The sequence below is a fragment of the Lathamus discolor genome, chromosome 1 (assembly GCF_037157495.1).
Source record: "Lathamus discolor isolate bLatDis1 chromosome 1, bLatDis1.hap1, whole genome shotgun sequence".
NCBI classification, from domain to species: Eukaryota; Metazoa; Chordata; class Aves; order Psittaciformes; family Psittacidae; genus Lathamus; species Lathamus discolor.
Window position 1 is genome coordinate 39,504,605 of NC_088884.1, and position 24,671 is coordinate 39,529,275.

At 41.8% G+C, this 24,671-nt stretch overlaps 1 protein-coding gene across 3 annotated transcripts in view; it reads right to left on the reverse strand.

Annotated features, from left to right (window-relative positions):
- Nucleotides 1–24,671, reverse strand: part of PTPRB (protein tyrosine phosphatase receptor type B) — a 66,814-nt gene that overhangs the window by 32,800 nt on the left and 9,343 nt on the right. For 2 of the 3 annotated variants that reach the window (XM_065668948.1, XM_065668967.1), the window contains exons 3-12: nt 23,400–23,638; nt 18,525–18,801; nt 11,620–11,898; nt 11,002–11,259; nt 9,161–9,424; nt 7,017–7,286; nt 5,542–5,802; nt 3,123–3,389; nt 1,539–1,802; nt 310–573 (exon numbers count right to left, since the gene is read on the reverse strand). In XM_065668948.1, the coding sequence (XP_065525020.1) occupies nt 310–573; nt 1,539–1,802; nt 3,123–3,389; nt 5,542–5,802; nt 7,017–7,286; nt 9,161–9,424; nt 11,002–11,259; nt 11,620–11,898; nt 18,525–18,801; nt 23,400–23,638 (2,643 nt within the window). Of the gene's footprint in view, nt 1–309; nt 574–1,538; nt 1,803–3,122; nt 3,390–5,541; nt 5,803–7,016; nt 7,287–9,160; nt 9,425–11,001; nt 11,260–11,619; nt 11,899–18,524; nt 18,802–18,966; nt 19,028–23,399; nt 23,639–24,671 lie in introns of those variants that run through there. The other variant, XM_065668957.1, reaches the window with a different exon arrangement.

Consider the following 24,671-nt stretch of genomic DNA (forward strand, 5'->3'; position numbering starts at 1 on the left):
TGTCGTGTACTTTCTGGCATAGTTTAAGCATAAATATTAACTTTATGTGAAAATCTGTACAACTCTTATTTCAGTTTTCCATATTTCATGATTTACTTTCCAAGTTCACAGCACTGATCTCTTCTTTCATGTTCCGTATGTCTGTAACTTAAAACACTGGTCATAAATTAAATAAGTATTTGGAATGACGCACATTCAAAGAGTCACACCCAACATTCTGTGTTACAATCATATGAGATTTTTAGGCCAGCTATGGTAAACAGAAAAAATCCTGGAGTGTCTCAAGATGCTTCCAGGGTGTTTACTTACTTGTTCTGCCATAGACTCTTTCACTGGTTTCATATTTTCCACTCCTTGTGCTGACCGTGACACTGTACTGCCTCCCTGGGACCAGATTAGTGAACACACATTCATTTTCGTCCTTTGGGACACTTTTTGTTTGGATGAAATCATTGTTGTTCTTGATGATCACTTCATAATTATCAAAATATCCAGAGGCATGTAACCAGGACACCTTCAAGTAGTCACTTCTGGCGGAATTGCTGACAGTAAGTCCCTGAACACTTGAAGGGACTGAAAGAAAAAAACACAATTAAAGATTCAGAAAGCAGTAACTTCCTCAAGTAACAGGAGCTTCTGTAGTGGACTATATTTGTGGTAATTACCAGGCTTTTCTGAGGAAGTTGCAAAAAGACCACAATGTGGATTTAAGCAATACCCTAGCCTCTAAAATAGTAACTGCCATTTCCAGGCTGCTTTATGTCATGTAACAATGGTTTGCCTTTCCAGTTTTTGGTCTTTTGGAACTTGGTCAGCTTTGCTTATAGCAGTGAGTTCCACAGGTTCGCACTAATCTTGAATTTGCTTCCCAGTTAAATGGCTGTCTCTTGGATTTTCACTTACATTATGAGAAGACTAAAATTGCATTAACTTTACACTCTTTGTCATTTTAACACCCCTTACCATCTTCCTTCCATTTTACTGGTTTACCAAGTGTAAAGTCTGAGTCTTTTCAAACTTTGAGGAAGTTTTAAGAGGTTTTCCATCATTATTGCCACCCTCTTCTGAAACTTTTCTATTCCTGATATAACCTTCTTGAACACTGCATCAACGAAACCATAGACATGGGTGTTATTCATTTATGTGACACCTTTCAAATACTTTAGTAGTTAGCCTAATCTATCCTGTTCTTTCAGTACTTGGGTAATTTGGGGTGGCTGGGATGCTCTATAGGATATACTTTGAAGAGCCAACTAGAGGCGTTAGGAGCAAGAAAATTATTTGAGCTAAAATTGATACATGATTTATTTTTACTCACAAGGACTGACACGTGACTTATTCATGCTAAAGTAATTTTATATGACATAAAACAGCACTAGGGGATTAAGAATAAAACTAAGACTGTAAAGCTTTAATTTTGTAGTTTGACCCTGCAATCCCTACTCACCCATCCCAGTTTGGTTAGATACTGATAGATCATTGATAATGGCTATACAAAGTCATTATGGTGACTGGATTTACTCTGAGGCTCTCTTTACCTGTTCGCTCCTGGCTGAAGGAGTAATTTTCATACTTCCCACTCTTCGTGGTTATCATCACATTGTAAAGCGTCCCAGGAGTAAGGCTGCTGAAGGAGCATTCACTGAAGGATTTGGAAACGGTGAGAGTCTGAACAATCTGGTCATCGTGAGAGAGTGTTACCAAATAACTGTCTACATCTCCAGAAGCTGGCAGCCAAGAAACACTGAGGTAGTCACTTCGACCTGAGTTATTTACTGTTACTCCAGTCACGCTGGAAGGAACTGTACAACAAAGAGGAAAAACCAAGAGAGCTTTAACTACCCAATTCCTATTGTTGTCAGAATGCCTGGAATGTCGCCCTGCAAAATAAGCAGTGTGGGACTCCTGAGAAGCTCAGCAACACTTGTCTGCTTTTCTGAATACAGTGAAGGAAATTGCCTTTGGTGGCACAATCTCGGCACTTCTAAAGTCCCAGGAGATGAGTTATCCTTTCAAGTTGCCATTCATCAGTAGCAGCAATAACTGTTAAGGCTTGCATGAAGTTGAGGCCCACAGCAGAATGTGTCATTTACAATGAGTTCTCTGACGCCTAGTGGCCAAAACATGAATGAAATTTGTCTCTCAAAGCAGCAGGGTGAGATCAAAGGCTCGGCATTGCCAGAAATACCTTCACTCAGGTACAGAACTGCCAGAATGAAGCAGACCTTAATCACAATGAACTTTCACATTTTCACTGGACTCTGATTGACTGAACTGACTTATCTCAGTTAGAGGGACAAGCCATCAGCTGTCAGAGTGAAAAAAAAAGTAGATTTTACAAAATATGTTTATGTATTTTAGGCCTTTTAGTGTTATTCTTCTGCAATTGTGGGGTTGGGTTTTTTTGTTGTTGTTTGTTGGGGTTTTTTGGGTTGTTGTTTTAACCTGAAAATAGTTCAGGAAGAACACTGGAGCAAGCTGCAGAATGCCCAGCCTTTGCCAAATTCACATAAAGGGTGAAATTGCACTGTGCTATCAATATTTCCCTCTATTTAAATATCCAAAGGACTGGTATTACATTTCATGAGTCATTACACTTACAGAATTTGATGCAAAAGTAAAGCCTGTCTTATGCAGTATAGAAGGGCTTCATAATGAGTCATTAACCCTGGTGGACATTCTTTAATGTTGGATTGGAGGAAAAGAATGGGTCGTAAGAGGCTGAGACATAAATTTATCATGCACCTTTAGGCAGCTAATTTGCACACGTAAGGAGCAATCACCCTATGCTGCCATCTAGTCAATGGAACAAGAAAGTCCCTCTAGGGGTGATTCAGCTACCACAGCTGTACATCGCTCTCAGGGCCTATTTTTGTCTTCACTACAGAATGATCCTGCTGTACTGAGCTCATGGTGTAGGCAGGGCAGTTAGTTCCTTAGGGAGCTATGCTAACGTGAATCTGGACCCACAGTGTGCCTGAGGTCACATACAGGAATTATATGGCTGAAACTCCTGTATTTCTGAATGTTCAGTGCAATGGCTTAATCACAAGACCATTCTTTTTAACAAATTCAGCTTTTAGGAACTGATAAAACACATGCTGGGGTATTTTCCTTTTTACCTGTCCTCCCTTCTGTGATCGTCTGCCTTGAAGATATTCCCCCACTGACAGTGGTGACAACAACTGAATAGAGTCCTCCGGGTTTCAGGGGATAGAAGTGATATCTGTTGGTTTCACTGGGAACAGTCTCATTTTTAATGACAACATTCTCATGAATCAGTAGCACTTGGTATGAGTCTACATCTCCCAGTGCTCCGGTCCAGTTGGTGAACAAGCTGTTGGTTGATCCCTGACTTGCCACGGTCAGACCTGTCACTTGGGCTGGCACTGCAAAGAAAAAGAAAATTGTCATAATGTTACTGAGGAGAAACAAAATAAATAAAACAAAACACACCCCCCCCCCCCCAAATAACCCAAGTTTAGTCACATTGAGGAAGTGCATCAAAAGAACATTCCAATTTGCAGCCAGACTCAACAGGACTAAAAATAATCTAACTGTGGACTGTTTCCTGTCTGATGGGATGTGGTCTATGGGAAACTATCTAAGGCACAGAAAGGTCTTTCAGGCTTTAGCACAGCTTTTCCCAGTCAGACCACAATGATTCAAGATCAGGGAACTGGAAGAGACAGAATTTTATAAATACCATTAAACAAAAGCCAACAATTTAGGAAGTCACTTGGGGTTTTGATGACTTTAAAATACTGTGAGTTTCATTTTCCCTTTCCTCTCCTATTCCCTATCTCTCATTCCTATTAGACTCCATTTCTTCTCCTACACCCTATCTCTCATTCCTGTTAAATGGCAAACTATTTTCCTGAATACCACCAGCACAGTCATCTATACCTCAGAGGTGTCAGACCCTTTACTTTCAGAGGTAACTGGATGGTTTTGGTTTTACTTTTTACATCAGAAGATTTGCAGGACACTAACTTTTCTAGCATCAAAAGACTAAAAACCCAAAAGTAACATTTATCTAAATACAAGCTGGTAAACTTAGCCAGGACAAGAATGAAAAGGACAGAACAAAAGGAATGTAGCACCTTGCACAAATTTTACCTCATTTTTTTTTATTTGACAGTATTTGGTCAAAGCAAGGAAATACAGTTACGTCTTTCTAAGTAGTGCTGCTTCCATGACCAAGCACAACTGAAATAAAGCACGCTCTTATTTTACAGAATGTGATTGCAAGCTTCTTCTCTTGTTTTATATCAGCCTTTTTGCACACACGGTATTTGATTAGCAATCATTAACAAAAGCTAGAAAGTAAAGCACATAGCTGAAAAAAATGCAAAAAATCCCACCTGTTTTATAATGCTGTCATAATACAGAAAGCTCTAACAAGACACTGAAGTGCCACATTCCTGTGGTACAGGCACTTTTAGTAATACCTCAGGCTTCATCAGAAGCTGACCAATCTAGGATGCATGTAAGACCTTTTTCTGTCATATTTACAGCAATATTTTGCAAGCCTAGTAAGCTGTCCTACTGCAATGAAGATTTAGAGGCTTGGAACGCTTATTAATACCTATGATCAAATTCATTGATTTTAATTCTTTATCACTTTGAATGTAATAGTGACATGATATCCCTGCCTGATTCATACTAGTTAAGCGGGACACTGTAACCTTTATGCCTAAATAGGCCTTCTAAAGGGGCATAAGACAGAAGGAAGTGAAATCCCAGCTATCTAATCACACAGCAGAGAAATGAAAGTGTAAGTTAAACTTTTCAGGCCTTGGAAGGACTTAGAACGTTTGACTAAGGACCACTATCAAGCCATAGGCATGATTAGATTCACACCAGCAGCTTGTTTTTCCCTGTGCTGTGCCAGACCAGAGCTACATTTTAAGACTTGCCTGCACTGGAGAATGCAAAAGTCAAACAGAGTAAAGCAACACATATGGTTTATAACTTGCACACATGCACAAAATTAGCACCCTGCGGGAGGGGGAATAGGACCTTCCTTGTATCATAGCCATCATCCTAAGTAAGAGACACAGATTCTGCAATCAGAAGAGCAGACAGATTCAAAATACATTTTCAAGGCCACATATGTTTTGTGTCTGTCAACCTTGCAATGTTTCCCCTAAAGCAATATTTTCCTGTGTGGTGGTGGTTGGCTTTTTTAAAGATGATGAATGCTCTGAATCAAGGAAATGACCTTCCTGAAGACACCCAGTGAAAATTGTTCTTCTTATATGGAAACTTGCGGTAACGTAGATTGATCAGACGTGACACAGTATTTCAGAAACCTGTTTTGCCAGGAATTACATATCCATTTCCCCAAAACCTTAAGTAAATACTGCAAGATAACTGACAGTCAGAAATGAGAGACTTGGAAACATAACTTTTCTACCAAGGAAACAAACATAAATATAATACTTTGGAAATTTAGACACAGTTCATTCAGTTCACTACAAAACAAAGTTGTTAATGGTCAACAGAAATAAAGATTAAAATAGCTTGACAGGATGGTACCTGTTCTTCCTTCCACTGAAGTCCAGTTGCTTAAACTCCCACTAATAGTAGTGATTGTGGCTGTGTATTTTCTTCCAGGTACCAAGTCAGTGAAAGTGAATTCCTTAGCTTCTTTTGCAAGCCCTTTTTTGATGACAGTAAGATCCCTGTCTCCTAGTGAAACCACATAGCTGTCCCATTCTGCAACAGGGGTCATCCACATGACACTAAGTGAAGATTCATTAGCGTGTTTCACACGGAGCTGGAGAACAGGCTCTGGAGCTGTAAAAGTACACAAATATCTCAGTGAGAACAGGAGTTTGTAGTGAACACACATTCCGTATCTCGAGCTGCTGTTAAGGAATCTGTTCTGTAAGAAAGAATTGTAACAGCAACAGAGTATTTGTAATCAAGAGGATATTCTTTATCTTTTTCTAAGAAGCCAGTGTTACAAACCTAGTATTTGTGCTACTCTTCCAGTAAAGGGCTGTAGCAGCAACATTCCGCATTATGGCTGTAGTGCTTAGGTTTAAGCTTGTGTTAGGATACATATTTTAGTACGAACAGAAAAGCAGCGAAAGTCAGTGAGCTTCCTCTTGAAGTGTGGGTGCTAAACAGCAATATAAAACATTTGTACCGTAAACCAGACCTACACCAATTTAGCTGTAACAAACAAGCATGCAAATTACCTGATCAGAGTGACACTGATTTTGCACTGATTCGTATCTCAGTCAAGTTGGCAGACACTCCAAACTTACAGTGGTATGAAGGAAAGAAAACAGTAAATTTCTCTGTGTGTGCACACATACACACAGAGGGCATCTGTTTATTTTGTCCCTGTTACACTGAAATACAACTCACTTTCCAAGACCGTTGATCTATATAACAGAAAATTAAGACAGAATGGGGCCTAATACCTATGCTTCATAATAGATACATTATGTACCTAACTGTGGGTCAAGCAGTGTCCTGGGTTTACCAGGAGCCGTTTTGCTCCTTCTTAGTAACTGGTGCAAGCTCTGTGTTTTGACTTCCAGCCTGGGCAGAGACACCGAGAGCTGGATATTGTTTATTGGACCATGTTCTAATCACTTAGGTGTGTCAATTAAAAGTAACACTACAAACTTAAATTATTTGTAATGTACATCAAGATAGGCAAGTTAACAATGTGCCTTGCTCTATCAGCTACAATATACGCAGTGAAATGTTGCATATGTAGTGTAATGTTTCAGTCATGACAGTATATAGAATATCCTATATCATATATAGAATATAATTCCTAAGGCTTTCATTAACAAAGTATTTGCCACAAAAATAACCCTGAAAATTTTCTCAGAACTGCTAAGAAGAGTTATTTCTCTTGTCTACAAGGGAGCTCTTTTTCCCTGCATTAATGGTGAAATTAATCTGTGGATTCCGCTGTACTTTTCTTTCTCATTGCCCACAAACCCCAGCTGAACACTTTGCACTCATACTTCCCGGGCAAGCGCACTGACCTGTTCTCCCTGTGCAGCTAGTCTTGCTCTGCAGATCACCACTCTCCACAAAGAGGTCCACACTGTACTGTCTCCCCGGGATGAGGCCCACGTCGTGGATGAGGTACTCGCTGGTGTCCTTCTCGAGCGTGGTGTTGAGCACCAGGGCCGAGCGGTTCCACAGGAGGAGGTGGTACCTCTCCCAGTCTCCCGCAGGGGGCAGCCACTTCACTCGCAGAGACCTCAGCCAGGCACCAGCACCGGCTTCCAGCCCAGAAACCTTCTGTGGAACTGAAATACAGAGATTGAGAGAGTAATTCTGAAGTGCGGCATTCCTGCTAAGATGTAACTGCGCAGGGGCAAAACCCGTCTCGCAGCACAGCTACTGCAGAAGCACTTGGCTCAGCTGAGCAACGTGAGGTATCTTGTTATGAAGGTTGGCATTCATTTTAAAGATAAATTTTTACTCTTTCCCACACAAACCGCTCACTTTTTACTGTTGGATTCCGATATCAGAAATGGGGAGCTCTTCTTATCAGGGTGGCAAAATCTTCCCTTGCACTTCTAGAACACATCTGCAGTTTCCAGTCAGCTGCCCGATTGTTTCCTGGACTTAAGTTCATTTACAGATCATGAATCAATTTTTCAAAGCTAAGGCCAAAACTTCAGTCACTACAGGCCAAATTCTGGTCTCAGCAGGAGAAATTCTAAGTCTGATGGCTTCTTCCCACAAAGGCCTTGTATGTCCTAGGCCCTCCCATTTGTAAGGCACTGAGGCTAAAACTGAGGTCTATTAAAACATCCACTTTGTCCTGTCCTCCACTTCCAGGATCCTGCATTTACATCCTCAGCAGGTTATGCTGCTGTAGGCACCTTCTCAATACACAGTGATGTGGATTACGTTCTTGGGCACCTGTCTCTCTGAGTTAGGATTCTAACAGTCTAACCCCTTCAGCATCTTTAGACATGGCAGGCTGGATTTACAAATTTATCTTTTAGATACAAAGCTTCCGACTCTGTTTTCAAAGCTCTTGGTAGCTATGGAAAAGTCATGGGAAGGAGTTGCACATGATCACCATCCTTGGAAAAAGGACTGTTAGATCTCTGACTTTGAAAGTACTGGATCTAGGTCACAAATTTGAGGATCAGGGGTTTGAGTGAGGGCCTGAAGCTCTCCCTTCAGATGCAAACTGTAATCTTAAAGGCCTTCAATGGCAGGCTAAACAAAAAGAAAAAAATAAAGACATGCATATGACCAGTCCAGCTTTGTACTTACTGGACATGAAAGGCTTTCCACCTCTTTTCCAGCCTGCACTGATAATGGCATAGCACCTAGATACATCAAGCATGAGTCTTTCACATAAGATGTTTAGTTGTAGGTGATAGTCTCTAAAATACTCTCTCCTTCTCTCTCTCACATACACATATGTATTTTTTGGTTCTGAGGCTACCAAAAATTTATGCATGTATTCTTCACTCACATTGTTTTTTTTTCCATCTAAATTCTGCCTGGGCTAGGCTGGTGTGGAGAAGATGACTTTGTGGTCAGTAACACTGTGGGAGAACTATGCCAGGATTTTTCACATTCAGAACTCATACAAGAGATATCTCAAAGAAAATTATACTTCTGAAAAAGATCAAAAAAGAAAATACCCCAGCTCTACCCAGGCTGCCACATGCCTTCCTTAATCCATGCTGTCAGTAGTGAAGAAAGCCAAGACCTAAGCTTTTCCTATTTGTAGATTTATGTCTGGAGAAAGTGGTATTTAGACCCTGCTAAATTACTTAAAAATCTGTAAACAATTTGACTACATGCAGACTTTCCCATAATTTAACTTGTTTTATACACTGAGTTGAATTCAATACAACAAAGTTTGTTAGAAGTGTAGTAGTGTGGAACAGTTTTTTTAACAGACTCACGCAACTATAAGGTCCAAAATGCATTATTGTTGCCTGCTCCCAAGCTATGCTGGAGCTGCTTTTGGCTGCCAGATTAACTGTTGCCAGAGTCAGGAAGGGGTACTCCTGGAACAATATTGTGCTTTTTATCTTGTTTTGCCTGGAATCCAAATCATTTTGTCTCCTAAAACGATTTTCTACAAGGCCAATGTAGGCAAAAAATAATGTTGGTTACAGTGGTCCTACTGAAGCAGAAGAAGACTTACATGTCCTGCCAGTTGCCATCTGATCAGTGAACAGTTCGCCACTGATTGTGCGGGCAGTAACCTGATAGAGACGTCCTGGAGTTAGCTTGTCAAAGTGAGTCTCTGTAACTGGGGGCTGTAGAGTTTTGACTTCTTTAACTGATCCAAGATGAGACAGAGTGATATTATAGAGATTGAGGTCTCCTGAAGGTCTTCGCCACTTAACTTTTAAAGCATCCGAGCTGTCATCGTTAGTCACTGTCAAATCTAAGACTTCAGCTGGGGCTAAAAATAAATGAGAATAAAATAATTCCACCACAGAACATACAAGACTTGCTGCCTCCAAACTGCAATAGTAAAGTTTTGCTTTTGGATAGTTCTATGAGATGGAGTATGAATGATTTTGCCTGAACAGTGAAAGGGTGAAATCTTGTCAAAGTGAAACTGAACCCAACCCTGTTTCAGATGCTGTACCGCTAAGAGCGACACCTCTTACAACGCCACTCATTTCATGGAATAGAAAATTTGTTAGCCATGTCTGCACGCTAGTCATTTTAACTATGAAAACAGACCAAAGACATGCTCCTAAGAACAGAGATGCCTGCATACATTTTTGTAGAGTAAATGCTACAGCATCATTGGAGCTATGCCTGATTTGCATCAGTTTAGAACTGAACTGGAATCCCATTTGATTGGTAGGATTGGAATCAAAGTCTTTTATTCAAGCGATCCACCAAAAGAAAAGCATAGCTACCTCCAATATCTTCATTTCTAAGGGGTTTGCCGTGTTAGGTATGAAATGGCAGACTGTGCTGGAAGCCACATGGAGTGCTTTTATGTTATGAGAAAACCTGCGAGATTTTAAGTTTTGGCACCCCACAAGAAGAAGAAAGAAAAAAATCTGAAGAAATACAATGAAACAAGAGTAAGATCCGCACAACATGCAATGACAGATGACAACAGCACTCATCTGTATGTCCTAGATATCACAATATTGTTCACTTAATGTCAAATTATATTTACATGACGAGATTTCTGTAGGAGAAACTGCACCTTACGTTTACTAGAAATTAAGGAAAGCAAGGGCATGACCCTGTTATTGCTTACAACAGTGTTTTAACCATTGGACTCTAGTAGGGTATTATTTTATCTTTCTCTTTATGACCACAGAACTCTATCGTGAAAAACCTTCCTGGAAAAAAAAACTTAATTTCTAAAACTCTGCTTCTGTGAATCAATACTTCTCTGTGAAAAAATAACCAAACCCAACGTCCAGTTTTAAAGTCCCTAACCTATTCCGCTTTTTTTCACTTCCTTTTCAGAAGTGCAGCTATTTTGAAATCCAGAGAAAAGCAGTCACAGAAAATATTTTTTGCAGAACTCACAAGCTTTACATCTCCCACTCAGCTAAGTAAGAAACATGGAGCTAAACTGTTTTCAGTACTGTGAAATAGCCAGTCCACACACTGCCTAAATTCACTGAAGTTCATACAGGAGTCAGACGGACCTCTTTCACAGATACGAGGTAATATTAGTGCACTTTGGCTCAGACTGTTAAGACCTAACTTTACGTGTTTAATGAAGTTGCCTATATTCAGCAGTTAGCTGCAGACACCCTACAAGTTAATTTAGCAGCTAACTTTGCTGCAGTGCTAACTTAGGGAGCTAAATAAGCCTATAGTGTCTCTAATTCCCTCTATAGCCTTTGGCAAGAAACACCTGCCAAGGGTAATTCAGCCACTGAAGTCTGCGAATATACACTTGGAATAGGAATCACTTATTTTTCTTTAACATGTCCTGTGGTATTATTAAGACTATGGTCTTAGCTTCGTGTTCTGTTGTGATGAATTCTGAAATCATACCTGTCCTGACTGTTTGAAAACTGTTGCTCTCCAAACCTGCAGCCTGGGTTATGATAGAGAGGTTATAGAGGTGACCCGCTGTAAGTCCTGAAAACGTGTAGGAGGTCAGAGGATCTTCTTGGTGAACTTCATGAACCGGAGCATGATTATCCAGTAATAGCAGTCTGTAACGATCCACGTGCCCAGAGCCAGGAGACCATGAAGCATGGATAGTGTCTGTTTTGACACTGATCTGAATATTTTTCACAGGGGATGGCACTGTTGGAATAAAAAAGAAATAAAATCACATGCTTAAGGCCTAATGGTTATCACCCCAATTTCAGCTATTTTAAACAGATTTACTTCTGAAATATGTTGAGTTTCTTTAGGGATAGTGGAAACCCAATCCCAAATTTATGTCCAAATACATCATAACGACGTGCCTCCATTCTTAGCAAACAACTCTTCATGCTTGTCAGAGATTTGTTTTTTTCTACTTATAAGCAATAATTACTGACATATATATGTAAAGATGTATATCTTGCCAGGAAGAATAATTACATATATTTGTTAATTTCAAAATGCAGAACTGGAAAATACTGTGTTTTTATTCAGATGAACTACAGTAAAAAATCCTACCTGTAGATCCACTTATGTGAAGTTCTGGGGTACTCTTATTTCCAGCAACTGCAGTGAGGACAATGTTGTATTTATTCCCAGGGATGAGACCAGAAAAAGTATTTTCTGTTTTTGAAATTCTTCCTGGTATGGAGGCTTCTTGTATCTTTTTATTATCATGATCAAATAACACCAGGTTATACCAGTCCACCTTTCCTGAGGAAGGTTCCCAGTGAACCTTCAAGCTTGTGAATGTAGTTTTTTCCTTATTAATTTCAAAACGAGGTGGCAATAAGGGATCTGTAGTTAAAAATAGAAAGCATAAGCATTTATACAATTTTGAAGGCAACAACATTCTGGTTTTAGTATCAATTTCAACCACTTCAAACAGATTCTGATAGTGTATGCTTCTGCTCTGCTGTAGTATTGTTCATATAAATTGAAATAACCCCAAACGCCACAATGGATAAACTTTTAGGAATTATATTTAATTGGGACTATTCCTCTGAGAAAATCTCAGCATCCATTATGTGGTTTATTAAGGAGCTCTCAAGTAAAATCACCTGTAAAATACGATACACTCTAGAGGTATTGGCAAACATTGACCAAATCGAAAGACTGGTGTTGCTTGTATACTCCAGGTGTATTTCATCACTTCATGCAAATCAAAAGAAATGTTGATGCACTAAGGTATTGACATTTATGTCTCCCAATAAGGTTAAGAAATTGCGTATTAAAAAAGTATTGTAAAACAACCCAAAGCAGCAAAATTCAAGCATTCACAAGTTGGGAAGTTAAAGAATAAAGATTTACCAACAACTAACAACTAAATTTGGCTTCCACATGAGTACACTCTGCTACTCTTGCCTAGCATCAGACAAGACATCAGGGAGTGTTTGATGCCTCCAGGCTGACAACTGAGGTCTTCATATGAGCCGTGCCTTAAACACAGAAGAATAAGACAATTTTTCCAATCCAGTTGTTGCTGCCTGGTTCCCTGAACAAGGCAGATGAAAGAGTGTGAGATCACATAACTAAAAACTGGACTGTAAAGGCTGTCAAGTCAAACCTACCCCTATCCTACAAATACAGCAGTAGGAATATCATGGAGCTAGGAGCCTCTAAGCTGTTTTTTCTTCAAAGCCTCGATGGTGCAGAGGATTTAACTGCTTCTTATTCTGCTGAGTACATACTGGTGACAGGTTTTGGTGGTATGCTCTGTCAATCAAATATATTAGGAATTTCAACACAATATGTCCCCCCTTGGAGACATTCAAAAGCTGTTTGGATATGGTCCTACACAACTGGCTCTAGGAGGCCCAGCTTGAGCAGGGGGCTTGGACCAGATGACCTCCAGAGGTCCCTTCCCACTTCAACCACCCTATGATTCTATGACTGTGAAAAATACTGTATCACTTTGAACCCAGGTCTCTGCTTAAATTCAGATTCCTGCTTCAGACCACAGAGATACTAGTGCTCTTCACAAAAGCAGATAAAAAATAAATTAACAAAAGCAATAAATAAAAGTCTTCTTTTCTTGAACTCTTTCTGAAAGGTCAAACTAAGTCTGCTTAAATCTGAACAAAATAAATAAATAAAAGAAAAAACTCAAGTGCAATACCAAGTACATCAAACTTCAGGCCAAATAGCTAAAACTTCACCCAGTTACAGCAATTGAAACAGGAGGTTTTAAGGAAAAGTGCCAGGAAATGTTAACAATAGGCCTGACTACCAGCTCCACCTATAATATATACTAAACCACTAAAGACTATTATGTTGGCAAAAAGTGAATAGTGGGGGTATAATCTTGTTCCTTGAAGGAAATTGTTCTAATCAGAAAGGTCAAACTCTGGGAGTCAGAAATAAATTCCAGTGCTATATATGGTCAGATGCACAGACAACTGCAAAAAGTTTTAAATTAACTGACCAAGAGAACAGTCATGATAACTGTTGATAAGTTTAATTTGCTGACAAAGTTATGGTAAGTTTGACTGTTCTTTTGCCCTGCAAAAGTAATCAACACTGTAATCTGCATTATTCGCCAAATTCTACAAAAAGAAGACATCTGCATTTTTAGAAGCGATTATACTTGTGAATGCACATTTATATGATTATACTTGTGAATCTACGTTTTTAGAAGCGATTATACTGTCCTGGGTAATCTGTCTTCTAAGGTGCATTAGCAAAGAAAAGAGTTGCGTGCCTAGAAGGTGAAGTTCAGAAATTCAGACTTTATCTAATCTATCTGGTCCAGAAAACAAAACACTCAGTGCTTTGTACATCCGCTAGAACAAAGGAACAATGAGATTGGGAAGTGCCTGGGCTGAAAGAGCCCTGGATGGAAACAAACACTTAAAAAGCCATTTACATTGTTATACAAGTCTCTGCTGGCAATGATACAATACTGATATATCACAGAAATAAAATATTTTCACAAAGATATTTTTATACCATTTGATACTATATGGATTAATGTCTCCTGGTTTCAAAGGAATTTTACAGCAGACTTAATGTTGTTTGAATTATACTGCACCCCCACTTTCACTTTTTGGGAAGAGGATATACTTTCTGCGCAGAGCTGCTACAGATACAGTCTACAGAAATGATAGACAGGGTTATGTCCCATCCCAGTGACATGACTCCTAAACGCAGCCTCTAAGCACAGAAACACTCATGCCTTATGCAGGAGAAAAAAAACAACCTATAAACATGACAAAGATACAAGCCCAGGACTCAGTAATGGGGAATTTCTGCCAGTCTCAGCCATCTTCATACCAAATTATCCATTTTTTTCATAGTTTTCTCTATCCATGAAACAGTAACCTACTTCACAAGGAACTCTTCTGACGGATATGTGAAGAGGGTTGATTTCACTGTCTTTATTAAGTACCAATACACTTTCTGGAGGGATGATAGTCAATCTAGAAAATCTTTAGAAGATGGTCATTTATTTTCTTCTTGTACTCTGCCTTTTGAGTCAACGATCATAACCATTACATGATTATGGATGATAGGATTATACAGCCTATAGTCAGAGCCATGTCACAGTAGTTGTTCCTACAGATGGCTGATAAATCAGATTTGTCCCAAATAATTTGAAATTTACAGGACTGAACACATGGCCAAGCCATGCTTCTGGCATTGAGAGAGTTACATGTTACAATGGAAAAATACTCTACCAGTCTGTGTCTTAGAAGGCAGGTTTTTTAGCCTCTTTTCATTAAAATATTGAGCAGTTTTCTGACAAAAAGTGATTTACCTGTTAGTGTTCTTAGTACAGGTGGCTTGGATTATGTATATATAACATACTGTATCACTGCAATATATTTTTAGAAAATGATGTTGAAAAAGGCATTTGTAAGTATACTGTAGAAGACATATTTGAAAGCAGGGCAATTGCCAAGTTGTTCTTTGTGGCTCTCAAGACCAGTATTTCAAATCTCAAATGATAAATTTAATGGTAATTAGGATCTGTTTATATACTATTAACCAGAATTTTAATTAAAGAGCTAGTCATTCACTGAAAATACACTACTGAAATACACAGTTATGCTGGTACACAGACATTTGGAGAGTTGAGAACTTTAAAAGTATTTTATCTGAAATGAGAAAGACACAACCCCACCAAATTTTGTCATGGAGTCACTCTCAGTCACAGAAACAGTTGTACTAAGAACAACAAAGACAATAGCATAAAAGGACCAACAGGTGCATGTGTTGTCCCAGCTTTACAATGTCACGCATGCTGTCTAGTTGTATGGGTTTATGTGCTGGTTTATGTACATATATATTAAAAAATGTAAAAAAAGTTAAATATTAATGTGAAATAAATACACAGACTTATGCCTACTAACATCTGTAATCTCAGGTTTGCAGTGGAAAATTTATCTGTAGCTCAGAGCTGATAAGTCATGTTATCAGCTTTTTCTTCATTTCCTATTCTACCAAAATAGCACAACTGCCAACACTGTATATGTGTTTGCATGTGTATACCTGCCTTAGTATATATATGACTGTATTTTCCATTGTTTTGGAGGACCTATTTTAGTTCTGCTCTAGAGGATTAAATACTAGGCATTTTAAATTGATAACCCATAGATCAAAATTTTTTTAGTAAAGAGGCTCCGCCTTAGTGGACTAGTGCAGATTATTGTATCAGTATCCATACATTGTTAGATTTCAGATCAATGGATCCACAAGTGAAATAGAAGCTGCTCTAAGATTCCCAAAGGGTCTGGGGTTACTTCAGAGTTTATGAAGTCATGGTGAGCTGTGAACTTACTCCATTGGAATATCAAACTTGCAAACTTGCAAACAACTCATTGACATAACTATGATTTTAATGGGAAATCCAATACTCAGAAGGCCAAATTAACTCAGGGATTTGGTCCTCTCCAAGCCTCCACATTACAACTGCAACTGTGGTATGCATTATTCATCACTTTCACCTTAATTCCTTCATCAGAACAGATCATACTCAAAATTTAACAAAAGATTTTGGATTTTATGGGCTACTCCAGCACTCTGTATAAGAAACATGATGAAAACTGAACTCATAACAGGAATGAGCACATGGAATTTTTAACAGGACTGAATATAAGCAAAATGTTAAAGTTTCCAAATTAGGTATATAAATGAATCTGCAACTTTCTCTGTGTACCTTTACCATATCAAGACAAGACAGACGTTCAAAACCTCATTTTGCAAAAGGAAACACATGAGATGAGATTCCTCTCACTTAACTATAACCATCTAGACTTCAGGTACCTGGTTGAACCTAGGCTCATTTTGTGGTCAGTGGAGAAAGCTGGGCACCTGCAAAGGACAGCTTAGCCTATCTGTCTTAGACAAAGAGCTCAGGAAAGGAACCTCATTGAGTACCAAGGTCAGACATCATATTTTTAGACGGCTCAGTTCCGCTACCATTCAAATGAGTGGGAAATCTGTTTACAATATGGTTGAAAATATTGCGCATACTTCCATATTCACAGGATAGTTTCCAGGAACACATGCCTATGGACAGTCAGGCTCAGTAGGTCGTAAAACAAAATTACTGCCATCAAGTTACAAAGGAACAGGTGAAAAAGAGCCTCCAGAAAACTGGTTTAAAATGCTGCCCCTAGTGGAAACATACAGGGGAATAATCCTCACTCGTTCTGCATTGAAATGAATGGTATTAACAGTACAGTATGAGTTATTGAAAGGCATAACAAATCCTATATATTCTTTAGAAAAAAAAAAAGATGAATGTTGGAGCAATACATAAATAATAAATAGATTGACAATTTTTTGGACGTGTTTTGAACTCCATCAAGCAATGCAACTGATGTGATGAAATCAAGGAAAGTAAGCAACCATGGAGCAATCTTTGCAGGAAACCTCCACGGTTTCTCTATTCTTATTTTACACTTTTGACTAATCTCTGCTGTCCAAAACCCAAACACTTATCTCACTTCAACTATGGTCCATTAATTTGCAGTGTTTCAACTTAAACTTTAATCAGTCTTTTCACGCTGATGTCAGCTCAGCTATGTAATATGACTATAACCAGCAGCTGCTTCCATGCACTTTTACCCTGTAGCCTTGAAAAATCTATTTACTGATAAAAAAATCTTAAAGGACATGTATAAGCTACTGTCAAATGATAATGTATTAATCAAAATGCAGACTAAAGTGGAATCTGCTCCTTCACTAGTGTTCAATAACATATCTCTACTATCTAGTAACAATGATTTATACCTGTCACACTGGTAACAGTTGATCTATTCATTCAATTTTGAAATTACAAGTCATCAATATTGAAAACAGTTGGCACGATGCATGACATTTAAATCACTGCCTGCATAGAAACCATTACTCATTTTTACCATTTCTACTTGTGCTTACTGTACAGCTACCACACCAGAAGACTTGCCGATAAACTTTATTAAACTTGAGTTATCAAAGCAAATCAATGGAAGGTATTTAGTGCATTTCTGTGGTTAATGCAGTTAAAAGGCTCTGGCAGCAGACAATGTCTCTGAACCAGTAATTATTAAGTACTTGTCTGTTGGAATCTTCAATACTACAACTGCAAAGTACCTCTCAGAAACTAACACTTTAGGAGTAAACCAAAGAGGTATTTACTGACGGACCGATTGGACAACACTGTATTTCATTGTCTTTAAAAAAACACTAATACAGGTAGAAAGAGTTTAGTTCCATCACTGCAGATGGTGGCTCTATGTCGTTCACAGCTTCACAGCTGAGCTGTTCACATGCACACACAAACAGGCATGCAGAAAGGGGGAAAGGCAGCACTCTGTCAAGCTGCTGGGTCATTTTTACAGCCAGCCATGGATGTGACACTGTAAGTGCTCTGCACGCTACTGTACATCGTAACACCTCACTGGTTGTATTTAAGGAAAACATGCAAGCAAGACATTTCAGCCTTACTTTCTGACTTTTAGACTCCAGTTAGACAGAATAAAAGTAGAGAAATGGGCTGAAATAGTAAGTTATACTTGAACTGCATCTACCTATCATGAAATAGACTGTACTTTAAACACAGTAAATAAACTACCACCTGAGGAACTATGAAGCCAATAGGTTTTCATGAGCACAAATCATTACGGGCTACTGCTTCTTATAGTGTTCTGCTGGATGACAGCTCAAGAGAGGGGCAGAAGCACATGCACAGCACTGACCCAGTCTCTTCACAGCACCTTCTCCTTTCAAGCCTGCTGAGTTAACCTTTGGCAGCAGTTATTTCTGGCAGCAGCATAACGAGAACTCAAGCACTGGACAGCTATGTCCAGCTAAGACTGCAGGTTTACCGCAGCTGTAAATGCACTGCCCGCCTCCTGCCGCAACCAGCCGAAGCAAGGCGCCGGGATGGAAAAGCCCGGGGTCCCTCCGCGAGCACCTGCCGCGCCCCCCGCCCATACCTGTCTGCACGGAGATGTTGACAGCATCGCCGGCGGCGAGCGGCTCGATGCGGAGCAGGTACCAGGTCCCGGCCTCCAGGCCCCGAACGGTGCAGCCGTAGGAGCTGTTGCCCGTCGGGGCGGGCTGGCAGCCGACCGTCTCCCCGTCCTCGGAGCGCCCGCTCAGGCTGAAGTTGCAAGCTCGGCCCGCGGCGTCCCACCGCAGCCGGACGCTCTGCCCGGCGACGCGCCGCTCCGTCAGGTTGGCGCTGCATCCCGCCGCCTCCCCCGGCACGGCCTGCGAACAGCGGGAAAGCTCTGAGGGACCCGCCGGGCTCCGCCAGCCACCAGTGTCCCCCGGGCGCTCGCCCCTCCATCCTTCACACCCCGTGCTGTGCCCGCGGGCTCGGCTGGGACCTGCGAGGGGGACCCCGCACCATCCCCCGCAGCCGCAGCCGCTCACCTTGGTCAGGGCCAGCGCCGTCCACAGGGCGAATCCCGCTCCATAGCTCAGCATCGCAGATGGATTTTAACCCCGAAAACCCTCGCGGGGAGGGGAGGAGGAGAGGAAGGGGGGCGGCAGGGGTGGGGTTGGGGGGTACTGAGAAGCGAAGTGGCCGCGGCGGGCCCCGGGGGCCCCCCGCTCCCCGCCGGGCTCCGCGCGGCGGCCGCCGAGCCCTCTGCCGGGCCGCCCGCTTGCTGCATGCGCTCGGGGCTGCCCCGGCCGCCTCGCCGCCTCCTGCCACCGGGGTGGGGTGGGGGGGGGGGGGCCGCCCGCCGCCCGCCCGCGGCTGAGGAGGAGCGGAGGAGGCGGGGGGGCGGCCGCCGCTTCCCACGCGGCCATTCTGACCCGGGCTGACTCCGCCGGAGCCCTTCCCGCCGACTTCCGCAATCAAGAGGCGATTTCCTCGCGTCTCGCTGCGGGGGGCGAAGCGCCGCCACCCGGGACCTGCCGCTCCCCCGCGCCCCCCGGCCCCGGGGTGCCGCCCCGTGGGCCCCACCGTCCGCCCGGCTCCTCTCCCACCCCACCTCCCTTCCTGCCTCGCCGCTTCCTCCCGATGCCGGTCCCCCGGGGCTGCTGTCCCCGCGCTCCTCCGGGCTCATGGGGGCCCCTCAGGCAGTGGGGTGCCGACAGCGCTCTTGCCTCACGCCGGCTGTGCCTCACGACGATGCCTTGCCTCTCCTCGTGTCTGCCTGGCCTCAGAGCTGCCTCGTCTCATGTTTGCTGCACCTCATGCCTGCCTTCCCTCGCACCTGCCTTGCTTGATGGCCAGCCTCTCTTCACACGTCCGCTTCTCCTCATGCCTGCCACCTCTCACGCTCACCTCATCTCCAGGCTCACCCTCCTCTTAGCCTCATCCATCACTGAAGTGCCATTCCAGCTCCCATGTCCCAAATACTGATGTCTTTAGGGGTTAGCTGCAGACCACCAAGATATCCATCTTCTCCCTGGCCCTGCGGCACCACAGCCAGAGGCACTGCAGCACCACAGGCAGAGGCACTGCAGCAATGAGGATCCTTACATACACAACAGCAAGCAAGAAAGTCTCCCTGTTTTCAACTGTGCACAACTTTGATATAGCTGCAGCTATGGCACAGCTCTGTTTCTGTCATGCGTGCCCATTTCCTTCTTGTTTAGGTTTCAGCCTAATATGTACTCAACATGTATGTGAGGGAAAAGAAATGTAGACAGAAGTGTTTCAGACCTTCAGACACTCACATAGACAAAATCTAGCAGCCATGGGGTAAATCTGAGGTTGATAAAGGAGGAGGAATTTACTTTCTTCTGTGGGAATGGCACTTTTCTGCATCTTTTTGTACTGCATGGTGCACTTGGGTTTTTAACTTTTAAAAGCAGCACCTCAAGCAAATTCAGCACCATGTCTGTTCCACTTTTGTCCCATTTTAGGGAGAAAAAGGTGCTAGGGCTTACAAACATTAGTCAGCCTTTTAGGGGAGCCACTGCTGTAGGATTTTTCAGGCATCAGCCTGTCAAACAAGATACCAGTGTATGAAAACCCTTAGCTCTTACTCTTCCATTCAGAAATCAAAGGTGTGAGCACTCGTGGAAAGCTTCACTCGTGCACCTATGGAAAGCTTCCTCTGTCCCAGTGGAGCTCCTTGACTGGCCCTAGGGACATGGCACTGAAAGTTTTGGGCTTCACCCTGCAAAGCTCGGGATGGTTAATAACTGTTAACATCACCGTAAGTGATGATATGTGTTGATTATTATGCCATCCTCAAGCCCATTGCAGAACAAGATCTCCCCTTGGAAGAGATGATCTACATACTTCAGACAACAGGAGAGACTGTGCCCCAAAGAGCTAGTGCAGTGATAAACCATCTATGGAAAACCGAACGTGTGTGCATTAGACCTAAACTGGGACTAAAATGACATAGGTGTCTTGCAATGTGAGAGAGTTTTACAGTGTAAATTCATCTTTAGATGATTGTGGTTTTTGGACCTAATGGCATAAAAAACACCAACATTCTTCCAGCACTGGAGACGAGCAAACCTGAATGCTTATCATGACATTTGGATTACTTCAAACACCTCTCTGAAAATGACAACATTTGGAGTAAGCTGCTTTTTCTTGGACATAAAGCCACTGTAAGGTTAAGGTCTGACACAGATGTCTATGCCAGCACTGGAATAAAACAGGAGGGGTCCATCAGTCACTGGTGGCAATATATTTGTATGGAATAGCCAACATAACACGAGTGATTATTTCCAGACTGGTATTGAATAAACGGGGCTCTTAGCAAATCAGCAGCCACACAGCCTTTAACACTTACTGATCTGTGTGGCAAGCCAAGAAACTAATTAAAAGAGAAAAAAGAAAAGAGAACTGGAAGTGAGTTTTGGGAGTGGCCGGACGTGTCTCTAATAGCAGGCTCCAAAGTCCCTTTCAGGCACTTTCCCAAGGTTTCCTGACTTTTTTTTTAACACCAACCTCTTTCTCTGCGTCTCTCTAATCAAGAGGAAATGGGCTTTGCATAGCTTTTGTCATGGTTTGAAAGTGCAAGCTGCATTTTACTTGAAGACCAAGGCTGCTCTAAACCAAACATTTTGTCCGATTGAAGTGTTACCACTTTCCGCCCCTCTTCCCCCCTGCAATGGGTATGCTCACAGCCAAATAACATCAAGGCTTTTCTTCTACAAACAAAAAGACCTAGCCTGGGCAAATGCAGTTTGTAGAAGGTATTGTCCTCCTACAAGAATACTTGTTGCTTACACTCTAAAGACAGGGGAACAGAGATGAAGGCCAAAGATTTTAAGTTAGTGTGTCTAAGTTGGTGTATCTAGATTCAAATGTCCAGATCTGGCTGGAGGCTCTAAGGGACAGATATCAATGTTTTGGGTTGTTTCATTTTTTCATATGCTTAGAGTGGTTATCATCAGGATTCTGGTTTGGAAGCTTTGACCTAAGCAACTTGCTCAGTGCAAATCATGTGAATCAGGAGGTGAACTGTGGTAGAAACACAGGAGGTAGTAGCTTCTGTTCAAATGGTACCATTTCTCTAGCATTGGTGGACTTATTTAGGAGGAGTACTGGAGGCAGTTTGAGTAATACTGGATTATATAGGACATTTCCATTTCGAAGAGACTAGTGTTCTGTGCGGGAGGTATGCACATGAACAGAGGGCATAGGGAAATAAGCTCAATCTGCCTGCACCAAGCCAGAATAATCACATTTTAAAAGAATTGTCTCCATCAGCTATGGAACAGTGTGCAGTGCATCCATCATCGGCTCAGTCCCTTCCCCTACAACAGCAATGTCAGGCTTCTTAAACTTTTGAGTTGGCTATTTGGGTCAACATAGTCCTGGTGACACGGCTTCTTCTTTCTCCCTGTCTCGAGCAATGCTGTTCATACCAGATTGTACAGATTACTCCCAAATAAAAACCACATTTCTTGGTCTTATCCACAGTAACACTGACACCCAGAGTAGTAACTGAAACAACATGTTTGCCCCAGTATACTGAGTGCAGTGTGCTCTTCTGCAGAAAAAGCCACAGGGAATTTAGGGAGTTTCAGTTCTAAACCACTGTGTGTTGATAGCAATACAGTGACTAATAATGTCCTGTGTGCTTTAGCTCTAATTGTCTGAGCACATTTCGCCAGTGGTGATTCCAGGTTTGTTCTCACATTATTTAACTGTGCTTTGCATAAAAGGGTGTGGAGGTATTGAATGCCCACAATTTAGCTGTGCCTTGCAGAAAAGGAAGTCTTTGGAAACTGATGTGGAGGTACTGAATGCCCAGTGTTAGCTCCTTCTCTGGATGGGGCTGTCATCCCCGTTCCCCTCCTCTGCTAGGGCTGTTTGTGGTTGGACAGAGCAGAGATCAAGAAGGGGCTGCGTGTCCCCACTCTACCTATCAGTCAGTAGATAATTTGACCAAGATCAAGGCCAGGGTTGCTTGTAAAGCAAGTTGAAGCTTTCCAATTCACTTGCTTTGATCTGTAAACCATGTATGTAGTTTTAGGACTCAATTATCCTAAATAAGGTCATAAAATATATTGCAATTCTTAGAAGGTAATTAGAGCTGGACCTTCATGTCATGCAACAAACCAGTGGCGAAGCCCAAGTCCCTGAGAGCAGATACTGCTTTCACTGCTTCTCGCATATCCTGAGCACTTCCCTCAAGTGTAGAGATTTTCCCAATGCATTGTGCACACCAGGATTCTGCTGTACAGAAGCGGCAGAATTATTCTGCAGCTGTGCTTCTAGCAAAGGGCACTGTCAGCATGAGCAAAGCATCCCATCAAAATATAGAACAAAGCTTAGTCCTGTAGCTGGCTTTTTTTAGGTCATGAAACGTCCACCTGCAATAGCTATCAGGCTCCACAGAGTGGAGCAGGCTTAATAAATATCAATAATTCGTCTGCCTTACCTCTTCTGTAGTGCTAGAATATTGACGAGTAGTGCTTGGAATCCAGGCTTTCTCTGTTACTGCAGATTTCAAGTCAAAGTAGAGGTTTTCAATGAGATTTTTACTGAAGTGTTCAGTCACGTTTCTGATGAACATCTCTGTGCTACTCTTCAGCAGATTTTCAGGCCTAGAGGTAACAGTGTCTAAAGGGTGGGATGTAGTTCTAGTACTCCATACAGAAGTGTCTGCATCTTGGAGACCTAAGGCAAATAAAGTAATTAAAATTAGCTCTACATTTTATGAACAATTCTTTAGTTCTCAATAAATGTGGCTGAATACAACTTTTGAGTAGTTTAAGTGCACCTGTCAGTTCTATAGCTTTTTGGTTTCAGTGCAAACATGTATTTTGCATGAGTACCAAATTCTGTACAGTACAAAAGCAGAAAAACATTCATTTTTCTGGACATTCACACCATTCATTTTAGACATCGTTCTTCAATGATGTTGAAGTGAAGGGCTGTATGTTGTCATTAACAGCACAATGCCCTCTTTTCACTGAAAGCTTTTTCACTGGCTTGGGTCTATTGAACAGCCCACAGCTTCAGCTTTATACGGTCAGTATACCCCCCCTCTCCCCACCTTGTAAGTACATGGTCCGGATTCTCATCTGCCTTTTGTTAGTTAACATTCAAAATATGGCTTTGTTCAAGGTAATTTTTCAAGATAATTTATTCAAGATATTTTTGTTTTATTTGAGATGCTTGTTCAAGGTAAGTTCCTTGTGCCCATATGGGACGTTCCTCTTGCTCTTTTAAATCAATCCCAGGCAGAGGCCATTCTAATCCCTGACTGCTCTCTTCCCAAGGTTCGGCTAACAATTGTATCAGTTAACTGAAGTGTCTGCAAATATAATGGTGGATTTGCTTTCTTAGTCACGTATCCTTCAGAGAACGCCAAAGTTGCAATTAGAGCGCAGGAAAGATTTTACTACACATTTTTCCTCCACATTTTCATGGCTCTTCCTCCCCATTGGTATGTATTTAATATCCTTTCTTTGTGGCTGTGAGGGCAGGGTTCAAGCTGTGGTGGCCCCTACATCTGGTAGCATCACATTTCAGCTAAGTGATTGGGATTACTCACTGGCCCCTTCTCCTGACAAAAAGCTGCCCTGCCGTTGCTGGAGCACAGCTAGTGTGCATTGGCTCAATGCCCAAGACACTTTGTCTGTCCTTGAACTGGGGTCTCCAGCATGACAGAACCTTGTTTTGCTGCTGAGCCACTGGGCTGGTTGCC